The sequence below is a fragment of the Triticum dicoccoides genome, chromosome 2A, assembly GCF_002162155.2.
Source record: "Triticum dicoccoides isolate Atlit2015 ecotype Zavitan chromosome 2A, WEW_v2.0, whole genome shotgun sequence".
Lineage (NCBI taxonomy): Eukaryota > Viridiplantae > Streptophyta > Magnoliopsida > Poales > Poaceae > Triticum > Triticum dicoccoides.
In genome coordinates, this window is record NC_041382.1 from 270,659,074 (window position 1) to 270,670,176 (window position 11,103).

The 11,103-nt window shown below is 43.2% G+C and overlaps 2 protein-coding genes across 6 annotated transcripts in view; both read left to right on the plus strand.

The window, feature by feature from the left end:
- Positions 1-9: 9 nt before the first annotated feature.
- Positions 10-11,103, plus strand: part of LOC119354392 (protein CHROMATIN REMODELING 4-like) — a 15,229-nt gene continuing 4,135 nt past the window's right edge. The window contains exons 1-8 of one of the 5 annotated variants that reach the window (XM_037621128.1): positions 10-226; positions 1,335-1,576; positions 3,296-3,397; positions 3,490-4,170; positions 4,852-4,902; positions 5,016-7,715; positions 8,158-8,315; positions 8,651-8,765. In XM_037621128.1, the coding sequence (XP_037477025.1) occupies positions 1,358-1,576; positions 3,296-3,397; positions 3,490-4,170; positions 4,852-4,902; positions 5,016-7,715; positions 8,158-8,315; positions 8,651-8,765 (4,026 nt within the window). In that variant the 5' untranslated portion in view covers positions 10-226; positions 1,335-1,357. Of the gene's footprint in view, positions 252-1,331; positions 1,577-3,295; positions 3,398-3,489; positions 4,171-4,851; positions 4,903-5,015; positions 7,716-8,157; positions 8,316-8,650; positions 8,766-11,103 lie in introns of all 5 variants that reach the window. The other 4 variants (XM_037621127.1, XM_037621126.1, XM_037621125.1 and 1 more) reach the window with 4 other exon arrangements.
- Positions 8,773-11,075, plus strand: LOC119354393. The gene has a single exon (XM_037621131.1). The coding sequence runs from the start codon at positions 9,674-9,676 to the stop codon at positions 10,415-10,417; it is 744 nt and encodes a 247-aa protein (XP_037477028.1). The 5' UTR covers positions 8,773-9,673; the 3' UTR covers positions 10,418-11,075.

An 11,103-nucleotide genomic window follows, 5' to 3' on the forward strand; every position in this document is an offset into this window, starting at 1 on the left:
GCCGCTGTCTGCTGCCCCCGCCCTGCGTCCCCGTTCCCCATTCGCACCCCTCCCCACTGCCCGCATCCATTCCGCCGCCGCCGCCGCCCCGCTCCGCTCGGTTCCGGCTCTCCCTCCGCGCTGCTGTGCTCTGTGGGGCGCCGGGCCGCGCGATCCGCCGCTGCCTCCGTCGATTCGGCTCCAGTTTCGGGCGCTGCGGCGACCCCCCGAGGTGAAGCCGCTCCCGGTACTGCGGTTCAGCGCCTAATTGGGTGGGTCTACGGGATTTTTTGTCAAGAATTTTGCTGTGTAGTGGCTTGACTGTCGGACGGGGTGCGGGGTTAGGGCGGAGATTCGGATTTGTGTTTGGTGCCGGTTTGGGCGTTTTGAGGTGCGAGGTTTGTTAGCAGCTGGTGAGCTTGTGTAAGAAACGGTAATGCTTCTGTTTGTCACATATGATTCATAGCTGGTTCTAGCTGCCTGTGCGCTGTTTCTACACCACTGTCCGGCAGAGAGTAGCAGCAGGGAAAATCCGGATACGCGTTGGCAATGGGCACACGAGGCGAACCATCTGGAGTGTAAACTATAGTATTTGCTAGTCATGGCCGAATTTTAGCACTATGTCACATCGTGTGTTTGACTGCTTATGCTAGACTCGTTAAGTGGATTTAAAAGCAATATATCACAGGGAATTTGTGGTAGATTTTCGAGCGACGTACCACAGAGATCGGTAACACAATCCAGTTGTATATTAATGACTGAAGCAAAGAATTAGTGTGAGGTTCCTAGTGGGATTTGGCTATGTATTTCATGCCTAGGTTATACGTGAAGTTTCATTTTGAGTATCAGTTCATTATTAGCAACTAGTCCTGACAAGCGACAACGATGCTATGTTCTGGTTATCCTTGTTTTCTGCCGTTAGCTTTCTTAAAGGGGTCATGCTTGGAAAATGTTCTGCTTTGTTTCTTTGTTGCATATCATTAATTTCGCTTTGTCATGTTCTATACATGAATTCCTTTTTTTTGGGATATATTGGCACAAAGCAAAAGGAACATTCAGTGAACAATAATCCAAATGCTGTCATTTATCCGTTAATATGAGACTGATCATCAGCTAATGCTTTGTATTTGTATGAGAACACTATACAAGTAATCTCTGAGTAAATCCATGCACCTCAAGTCCTCGGTTGTTCTAGTACTTGTCTCTTGAGCTACTTTTAATCTTGCTTTAGATTAGTATTGTAATGCATACAATACTACATGACTACACATGGAGCTTAGTATATTCAATTAGTGGTTGTCTACTTTTATATTTTGAGTTACTAATAAAGAAATGCATTCTTCTGTTGCTAGCAGCATGTGACGTCGGTACTCCAACGATGAAGGAGAGGAGCTCTTTATGTGATAGTGCAGCAGATGGAAATTGGGTTTCAAAATTCAAAAGAAAGCGAAGCAAGTTAACAGCTAGCTCGTCAAATGAGCATGAGGCTACATCACCAACATCGGACTCTATAATGAACAATGGTTCCATAAAAAAGAGGTCCAAGCATGACACTAGCATTTCTACATCAGCCAAGAAGATAAGAGGACACGATGGGGTGAATTCCTTCTCTTTTTATCAGTTTATTACTTGTCAGTATATCTTGTGGATATTGTCTGTGATTTACTCTCCATCCATCCATATTTGTAAGACCTATTTTGACCAAGCTCGTAGATTAAAAAAGCTCTATGATTGAGGAAGTCACCAACACGAATGCTTATCAGTAGTTTTAACATGGTCTCTCTTACCTCTTCTTTTCACATGAGAGGTAAGAGTATATAATAGATCTGAGCCGTTGATTTCATTAGGTAGTAGGTCTGAGTAACTCTTACCTTCTTACCTATATAATAGATCTGAGCCGTTGATTTCATTAGGTAGTAGGTCTGAGTAACTCTTACCTTCTTACCTCCCATGGGAAAAGAGGATGCAAGAGGGACCATGTTAAAATTTGCCAATGCCTATACCATTCTAATAGTCCTCTGGAAATGCGAGACAATACTTTGTGTGCTTAGGCCTCCTTTGGTTCATAGGGTAGGAAAATCGTAGGAATAGGAAAGTTATAGGAAATGAGATGACATGTATCTCAAATCCTATGAGTAGGAATAGGAAAGGAGATGCCCTTTGATTCACATCATATGATTTTTTCCATCGAGTCTAGGCTAATGTTTATTTTCCTATGAAATGTGGAGGATAGGAAGAATTCCTCCATAGGAATAGGATTCCATTCCTACAAACCAAAGGGCTCTAAAGGAATTTTTCCTACAGAAATCTTAGGCCTCCTTTGGTTTGAAGGAATTTCATAGGAATTCTAGAGGATAGGATTCTTATAGGATTTTTTTCCTTTAGAGCCCTTTGGTTCATAGGAATGGATTCCTATTCCTACATAGGATTGGTTCCTATCCTCCACATTTCATAGGAAAATAAAAATGAGCCTAGACTCAATGGAAAAATTCCTTTGGTGTCAACCAAATGACATCTCATTTCCTATTCCTACTCATAGGATTTGAGATACATGTCATCTCATTTCCTACAAAATTCCTATTCATACGATAATCCTATCCTATGAACCAAAAGAGGCCTTATCCTATGAAATTCCTACAAGATTCCTCTAAACCAAAGGAGGCCTTAGTATGCATGCATTAACTATGGATGCATGCCTTCCAACTTTTGCGAATATCACAAAACAAATATGCATATAAAAATTGATCAATGGAAGTACTTCATTTGTTGCTCTTCCATGACTAAATGCTAAACGATGATTTAATCACATTTTCTGTTTAACCATGGGCGTAACTCCTTTCCTCACCGGCCACATATTGTATAGCTTTGATGAAACAACTAGATGGTAACAGTTCTGGAAATCTCTCATCACACAAATACTTCAAGTGATGCTTTTCAGTAGGAGCTTACATGTTCTATTAACATGTGAACTCTCCGATGCTCGCAACAGTTTGTCATATCTGTCAGTGTGTGCTCATTTGTTAGGGGAAACCTATGAACTGTTTTGTTGTCGCCGCGTTCAGGATGCAAACTATAACTGAGTGACAGATCTTATTAAATCATCATGAGACATTCTAAGCAACTATGTTTGCCAAAAGTAAAATCAATACTACGTTTTAACTGAGCATTTACATCTTCTCCAGTTATTGACTTGTCAATTACAAATTATTACCACTTTAAGGCTTCATGTACTGTTATTTTTCTTTGCAATACTTTTGTATGTCACCTCTATTGCTGTTCAACTTATCTTATACACACATTCTCTTTGTTTCTTCAGTATTTCTATGAGTGTGTAGAATGTGACCTTGGTGGCAATTTGTTGTGTTGCGATAGCTGTCCACGGACATACCACTTGGAATGTCTTAATCCCCCCCTTAAGGTTTGAAGCGTTTCTACTGTTTGATTGCACATCTCTCTTTTTTGGTGTACTTTCTGTCTTAATCTCTTTGCACCGTTACATTTCAAATATAGCGTGCACCGCCTGGGAACTGGCAATGCCCAAGATGTCGTACGAAACAAGTTAGCTTGAAGTTGTTAGGAAATGCGGATGCTGACACTTCCAAACGTGAAAGAACAAGGAGAATGCGTACAAGCACCATAGCAGATAGCCCATCTCCCCATAACAAAGTCTCTCTGAATACCCGGAGTCCCATACAAGAGAAAAGTGAATCAAACGAACAAGTAAAACTATCATGCCCTGGTGCATTGAAGGAAGGTGATCTCAGTGTGAAGGACAATGAAGTTCAGAAAAAGAAGCCATTGATAGTACATTTGAAGAGGCGCTCGACCAAAGAATTATCTGCAATTACGAAGCCCTTGAAGTCAGGATTCATTGGCCAGTCTTCAGAAGAGAAACAGGAGAAACATGGAGGTGCTTTGAAAATGAAGAAACATCTGCGCTCCATGGACTTGTCTCCAAAGAAATATAAAACCAAGAGGCAGCATAGTCACAAAGACTCTAAGCGATCTGAAACAAAAAGGCTCAGATATTTGGCAACTGATGTTGGCAGTGATTCGTCAATGGGGCCATCAACATCTCCTGAGCACTGCGAATCACCACCAAAAAGGAGATCTCTGGATGGCAGAACACCTACATCTAGTGCCAAGAAAGGGAAAAAGAAAGTGAAATTTGTTGATAAACAACATTCAGAGGTATTCAAACACGCTATGATTTATTAAACCATAAGACATTTTCTATACAGTTTACCTTACCAGAAATGGCGCTGAGCCATTTTCTGGTTGATGTACCTACTTGAACTTATTTAGTATGTTAGATGTTCAGTTAAGAATATTTTTTCATTTACTTTCTACCTCTGCCATGTCATTTTTCTACCTTTTCATTTTCTGCACTTCTGCAGCTTCCTTTGCTTTTGTTAGCACTTTTTCTGTTATAATCTTCATAAGCTCATTTTGTTTCTATTACAACCATACTTTATGAACAAACTAAATAGTATTTCAGCAAACTTGCCACAGTTATTCTTGTTTGAACGGATTAATAATTTTTCAATAATACATCTTACCATGCTTTCTAATTTGACCTGGGAGATACATGGTAGCTTTGGTAAAATCTTATGGTTCATCTTGTCAGTTTTGATATTAGTGGTATTTGTAATCCCCTAACACTAAACTGGCTTGATTATTATTTTCTACTTCTATTTTTGGGTCTAATTTTGTCTATGCATTTTAGGATCATTTGTCTTTGGTTGCTACCATGACCAGCCTTCACTGCTTTTCTAATGTTTGTCTTGTTTGATGATTCATTCTTATCTTAAATATTTTTGCTTGAACATATCTATTCAGAATGCCGTTAATATATCTGGTAAAATGGTGCAGGTGCTACCTGTGGCGGGGGATACGATAATAACTCCTCAGGAGGATCTGCAGGTTCGGTCTGGAAAATACCTACACCATCAACTACCTGTGTTGCATCTTCATCCATTCATTTTTTTGCCTTTTTTCTACGTTCTCTGATTTATTGCAAACATTGATTTGCTTAGGTTGACCGCATCCTAGGCTGTCGGCTTCAGACAAGCCAAATCATTTCGCAGCCCCATGCTTTAACAGAGCAGATTGAATTAACTAATTTGCAGCTGGAAGGTGGGGTTCCTTCTAGTTCTTCCAGTGTGCCAACACAGCCGTTAAGAAACGATACTGACACCACTCTGGAGGATGTGTGCGCTGATGAATCAGCACATGATGCCTGTGAAGATCATTTGGATGGTGGTGAAATGCAAAAGGAGAATAATGGTAAATACCATGAAAAGGAGTCAGTGAACTCAGAGGAAGCCACAAAGACACTGTCAAATCGTTGCACCGACCAAATCATCACAGTAAAGGATGCTGGAGTAGTAGGAGAAAACATACCTTCAGTAAATGGTGACATTGAGGCAGTATCTGATGTTCCAGTTGAAGGAACATCGGAAAAGGGTGATATCAAACTTTCAGTTTCCGAAGTTGATGCAACTGTGCAGACCAAACAAGAGTTGACACCTGAAAGTAAAGTCCATGGAAATATAAACAAAATTGCAGGAAATGGCCATGATGATACTGCATATGAATTTTTGGTCAAATGGGCTGGAAAATCAAACATCCATAATAGCTGGATTTCTGAATCTGAACTAAGAACATTAGCAAAACGGAAACTAGAAAATTACAAAGCAAAGTATGGAATGGGTTTGATAAACATTTGCAAGGACCAATGGTGCCAACCACAACGCGTTATTGCTCTGCGTGTTTCCCTAGATGAAGTAGAAGAGGCTTTAATCAAATGGTGTGGCCTTCCTTATGATGAATGCACCTGGGAAAGATTAGATGAACCTATCATGCTGAAGTATGTCCATTTGGTTACCCAGTTCAAAAACTTCGAATGCCAAGCTTTGGACAGGGATGTGAGAGGTAACCGTGCAAATGCAAGAAACCGCCAAGAGCTGACTGTGTTGGTTGAGCAGCCAAAAGAACTTAAGGGGGGCATGCTCTTCCCACATCAACTGGAAGCATTGAACTGGCTACGTAAATGTTGGTGCAAGTCAAAAAATGTTATCCTTGCTGATGAGATGGGTCTTGGGAAGACGGTGTCAGCTTGTGCTTTTCTGTCGTCCTTGTGCTGTGAATTTAAGATTAACTTGCCTTGTCTTGTCTTGGTTCCTCTTTCTACTATGCCTAACTGGATGGCTGAATTTGCATCTTGGGCGCCTCATTTAAATGTTGTGGAGTATCATGGTTCTGCACGGGCAAGATCTACAATTCGTCAATATGAGTGGCATGAAGGCGATGCAACCCAGATAGGTAAAAGCAAAAAGTCTCACAAGTTCAATGTCTTGCTTACCACTTATGAGATGGTGCTTGTTGATGCTACATATCTTCGTTCTGTGCCATGGCAAGTTCTTATAGTTGATGAAGGGCATCGTCTGAAGAACTCTAGCAGTAAACTCTTCAATTTGCTCAATACATTTTCATTTCAGCACAGGGTTTTGTTGACTGGAACCCCATTACAGAACAACATTGGTGAAATGTATAATTTGTTGAACTTCCTACAGCCTGCTTCTTTCCCTTCTCTAGCATCATTTGAGGAGAAGTTTAATGAACTTGCAACAGCAGAGAAAGTGGAGGAGCTGAAGAAACTGGTAGCACCACATATGCTTCGAAGGCTGAAAAAAGATGCAATGAAAAATATCCCCCCGAAGACAGAGCGAATGGTGCCTGTCGAACTGACATCAATCCAGGCTGAATACTACCGTGCTATGCTTACAAAGAACTACCAAGTACTGCGTAATACTGGAAAAGGTGGTGCTCATCAGTCATTGCTCAACATAGTAATGCAGCTTCGGAAAGTTTGCAACCATCCATATCTTATTCCTGGAACTGAACCCGAATCAGGTTCACCGGAGTTTTTGCATGAAATGAGAATAAAGGCCTCAGCAAAGTTAGCTTTGTTGCATTCTATGCTCAAAGTGTTACACAGTGATGGGCATCGTGTTCTTATTTTTTCTCAGATGACGAAACTTCTTGACATCCTCGAAGATTATCTGACTCTGGAATTTGGTCATAAAGCATTTGAAAGAGTAGATGGTTCGGTGTCTGTGGCTGAGCGCCAGGCAGCTATTACTCGTTTCAATCAGGAGAAGACCCGTTTTGTATTTTTGTTATCTACACGGTCATGTGGTCTCGGGATCAATTTGGCAACTGCAGACACTGTTATCATATATGATTCTGATTTCAATCCGCATGCTGATATACAGGCGATGAATAGGGCACACAGGATTGGGCAGTCAAACAGACTTTTAGTGTACAGGCTTGTAGTGCGTGCTAGTGTTGAGGAGCGTATCTTGCAACTTGCCAAGAAGAAATTGATGCTTGATCAACTTTTTGTTAACAAATCAGAATCACAGAAGGAAGTGGAAGATATCATTCGCTGGGGAACTGAGGAGCTCTTCAGGAATAACGATGAGGTGAATGGTAAAGATAATGATGAAGCTTCTGGTGCTAAACATGATGTATCTGATATTGAGGTTAAGCATAGGAGGAAAACTGGTGGCCTAGGTGATGTTTATGAGGATAAATGTATTGGCAGTTCTACCAAGCTTATTTGGGATGAAAATGCTATTATGAGGCTTCTTGATAGATCTAGCCTTCCAACAACTGTAGCTGAAAGCACTGATGGGGATTTGGACAATGATGATATGCTTGGCACTGTAAAGGTAATTTCTTCAAATAATGAATATTAAATGTTTATGCAGTGATTCATTGGTAGGTTATGGAAATGAGTGTGTCGTCTTGTACATGTCTCACCAAGCTATAGTAGTTAATAGGGATAGAACACTTGGTTTGGAAATTCCTAACCAGAGTCATCTGACTAGAATTTATTGTCATCATCTGCTTATATATGGATCCATGCGCCAATTTTGAATTCAGTCTTTTTGTTCTTGGATTACATTACTATTACTTTTCTTGTTTCTTTTGGATGGTGGTTACTAATGTTATTGTGATGTAGTACTCCCTCTGTCTCAAAATGTAAGACGTTTTTTGACAGTGTAAAAAAACGTCTTACATTTTGAGACGGTAATAGATTTTACCTTGTGCAATTGAGAACTTATCTCCAGGGATCTCAATTAATAGTTTCTTTTACTTTCATTCGTGAAGCAGTCAATCGATTGGAATGATGATATAAATGATGATCCCGGTGCTGCTGAGGACATTCCAAATATTGACAACGATGGTTGTGAACAGGCATCAGAAACAAAACAAGATGCAGCTAATCCTGTGGAAGAAAATGAATGGGATAAACTTTTACGTCTCAGGTGCTTTACAATACCATGTAGATGTACTTGTTATTTTACCAGGCTATCTATTGCCTTGATGATCTTTTTCTTCATATTTTCTTGTTTTACTTAATAACTTTAACAAATCAGAAACAGAAAGACAAACTAAATGGAGAATAAATACTCAAATTCTAGAATGTATCCAATTGGAGAAGTTAGGAAGCGGTACGTAGCACCTTAAGAAACCTTAGGTCAGACAGGGATAGATAGTCATGGTGTACTAATTGCAAGAATCACTCTTGTCTTCTTAGCTCTCTCTCTCTGTCTCTGTGTGGGCATGATGGTCGGTTACTAAATGCATATTTGTGTTTCAGATGGGAGCAATATCAAATCGAAGAGGAGGCATCCCTTGGTCGAGGCAAGCGCTTAAGGAAAGCTGTTTCTTACAGGGAAACCTTTGCAGCAATTGCCAATGAAGCATTAAGTGAGGTACTTTTGTCCCTGCGCGAACATTTCTGCCTTGCTGGATGTTCTGTTTTGGTAGTAAGTAACGAGATCTGTCCTCCTAGCAAGTAGGCAAGGAGTATATCTTCATTTTGACCACCTTGATCCATTGATTGTGGCATATAACGTTATGGCAACACTGAGTTTTTTGCAAAAGTCAGGGGATGGCAGTGAAGACAGTTTTCCCTGAAAGCAACGTTTGACTAGCATGTGTTAAGCATACAGCTACCGCTTCCTTCTGAGCCAGGATCAAACTTAGATTTTGACTATGGCTGAGCCAAACTGTGGTAGAATGAGCCTACTACCAAACATTGGTTGTGTCTCCCCTAACCACTCTTAAATACATATGGTTTTGCGTGACATTGCGATGCTATTGCTGCAAAATTTGAACCTGGAAGTGAAAACTGAACCACAGGCCCCATGCGATTCAATTTTGCCCATGTCGTCATGATTTCTTATTTGAACCTTAACATTACTTGGAGCATGCTTCCTCAGTCGGCTGTACCCCTATGGACTACATGGAATCAGTCAAGGCCGTCCTGAGCACGATCCCGATTCACCAGCTCCGACGCCCCCAAGAAGACCATCAAGGCGCTCGAGAAGATCCAGCGAGGCTTCCTGTGGGCCGGCCGCGCCGAGGCAAATGGCGGGCACTGCCATGTTAACTGGCAATGCGTCGCTAGGCTGCTCTCGCTCGGCGGCCTCGGTGTGCGCGATCTTGCCCGAACCATCCTCGCGCTCCGCACATGATGGCTATGGTTCAGCTGCATGGACAACACTAGAGCGTGGGCTGGCCTCGACTTGCAGTTCACCGCCGAGTAGCGTGCATTTTTCTTTGCGTCCACCACCATGGAAATTGGGAATAGCATGGAGGCCCTCTTTTGGGAAGACCGATGGATCAACGGGCGATCCATTCGCGAGACTGCGCCGCTCCTATATGCATGCATTCCCAAGCGCCGCCACAAACTCAGGACCGTCGCCGATGGGCGCGGGACATACACGACATACACGACACGGTTGGCATCCATGAGATCGGGCAATACTTGCAGCTCTGGCACACAATTGGCCGCACGATGCTCTCCGTCGAGCCGGACCGCCTCTCTTGGAAGTGGAGTCTCCGTGGCGTCTACTCCGCCAAATCGGTCTACATCGCCACTTTCAGTGGCTCCACGGGCTGCGCTGCATGGAAGCTCACCTTGAAGAACTGGGCGCCTCCGAGCGTCCGATTCTTCCATTGGCTCGTCCGCCTCGACCGGTGTTGGATGGCAGACCGCCTCGCCCGCCGCGGCCTGCAGCACCCCACGCGATGCCCCCTCTGCGACCAGGCCCCGAGACCATGCACCACCTCATCCTCGCCTGCCCCTTCGCCCGGTAGATCTGGTACGAGGTGCTGCACTAGCTCCGTCTCCTGCGTCTCGCCCGACAGCGAGTCCTCACTCAGCGACTGGTGGCAAATGGCGCGGCAGTTCACTCCAAAACCTATGCGCAAGGGCATTGCCTCCGCGACCCTCCTCGTCCCATGGATGATTTGGAAACACCGTAACGATTGCGTCTTCAACCGAGGACGGCCCTCGGCGAATGACCTGCTTACAAAGATCAAGGATGAGGCTGCCCTCTGGGCCAGAGCAGGCCTCTAGGGCTTCGCGCCATCGTACCACAAACATGGGACGTTCACTGATGTGCTCATGAGCATTGTAACTGCCTCCTACGAGGAATGCAATCCAAACTCTCTTTCTTTAAAAAGCAATGAAAGGCAAGCTCTCTTGCGTTTTCTCAAGAAAAAAACTACATGGAATCCCTAAACACAACCCCCCCTGCCCCCTCTCTTGTGTGTTCAAAATATACTTAGACTGGTACTCCGAGGATGCTTGGGAACATTTTCGACCCAAAACATCTCCAACAGAAGCCCATCCTAAACTCATTACAAAATTGCAAATCCTGGAAATGTGGTTGCACCCTAAGAGCTTCTCCAACGGTAGCCCCCATTTTCTGAGGCTTCAAAATTTGACATCACTCCCATTTGTGAGCACCCATTTTCTTTTGCCTTTACATTGACGTACATACAGGACCCACATGTCAGTTGGCCAGTTTTTCTTCTTTTCCTTTATCTTCACTTCCCGTGGGTCAGCGCCCTGATGTGGCAGGGCGCGGGATGTAGGGGTGGGGTGGAGATGGCCGGAGGGAAGGAGGCAGAGCGTGGGCGTGGCGGTGCAGAGGGGAGGAGCGACATAGAGGCGGAGGCGGGCTGACGAGAATGAGGGCGGAGATGACGAGCTTGGCGGCATAACACCTCAGGAATGGTTCGATCCAGTTTGTTTGTGTG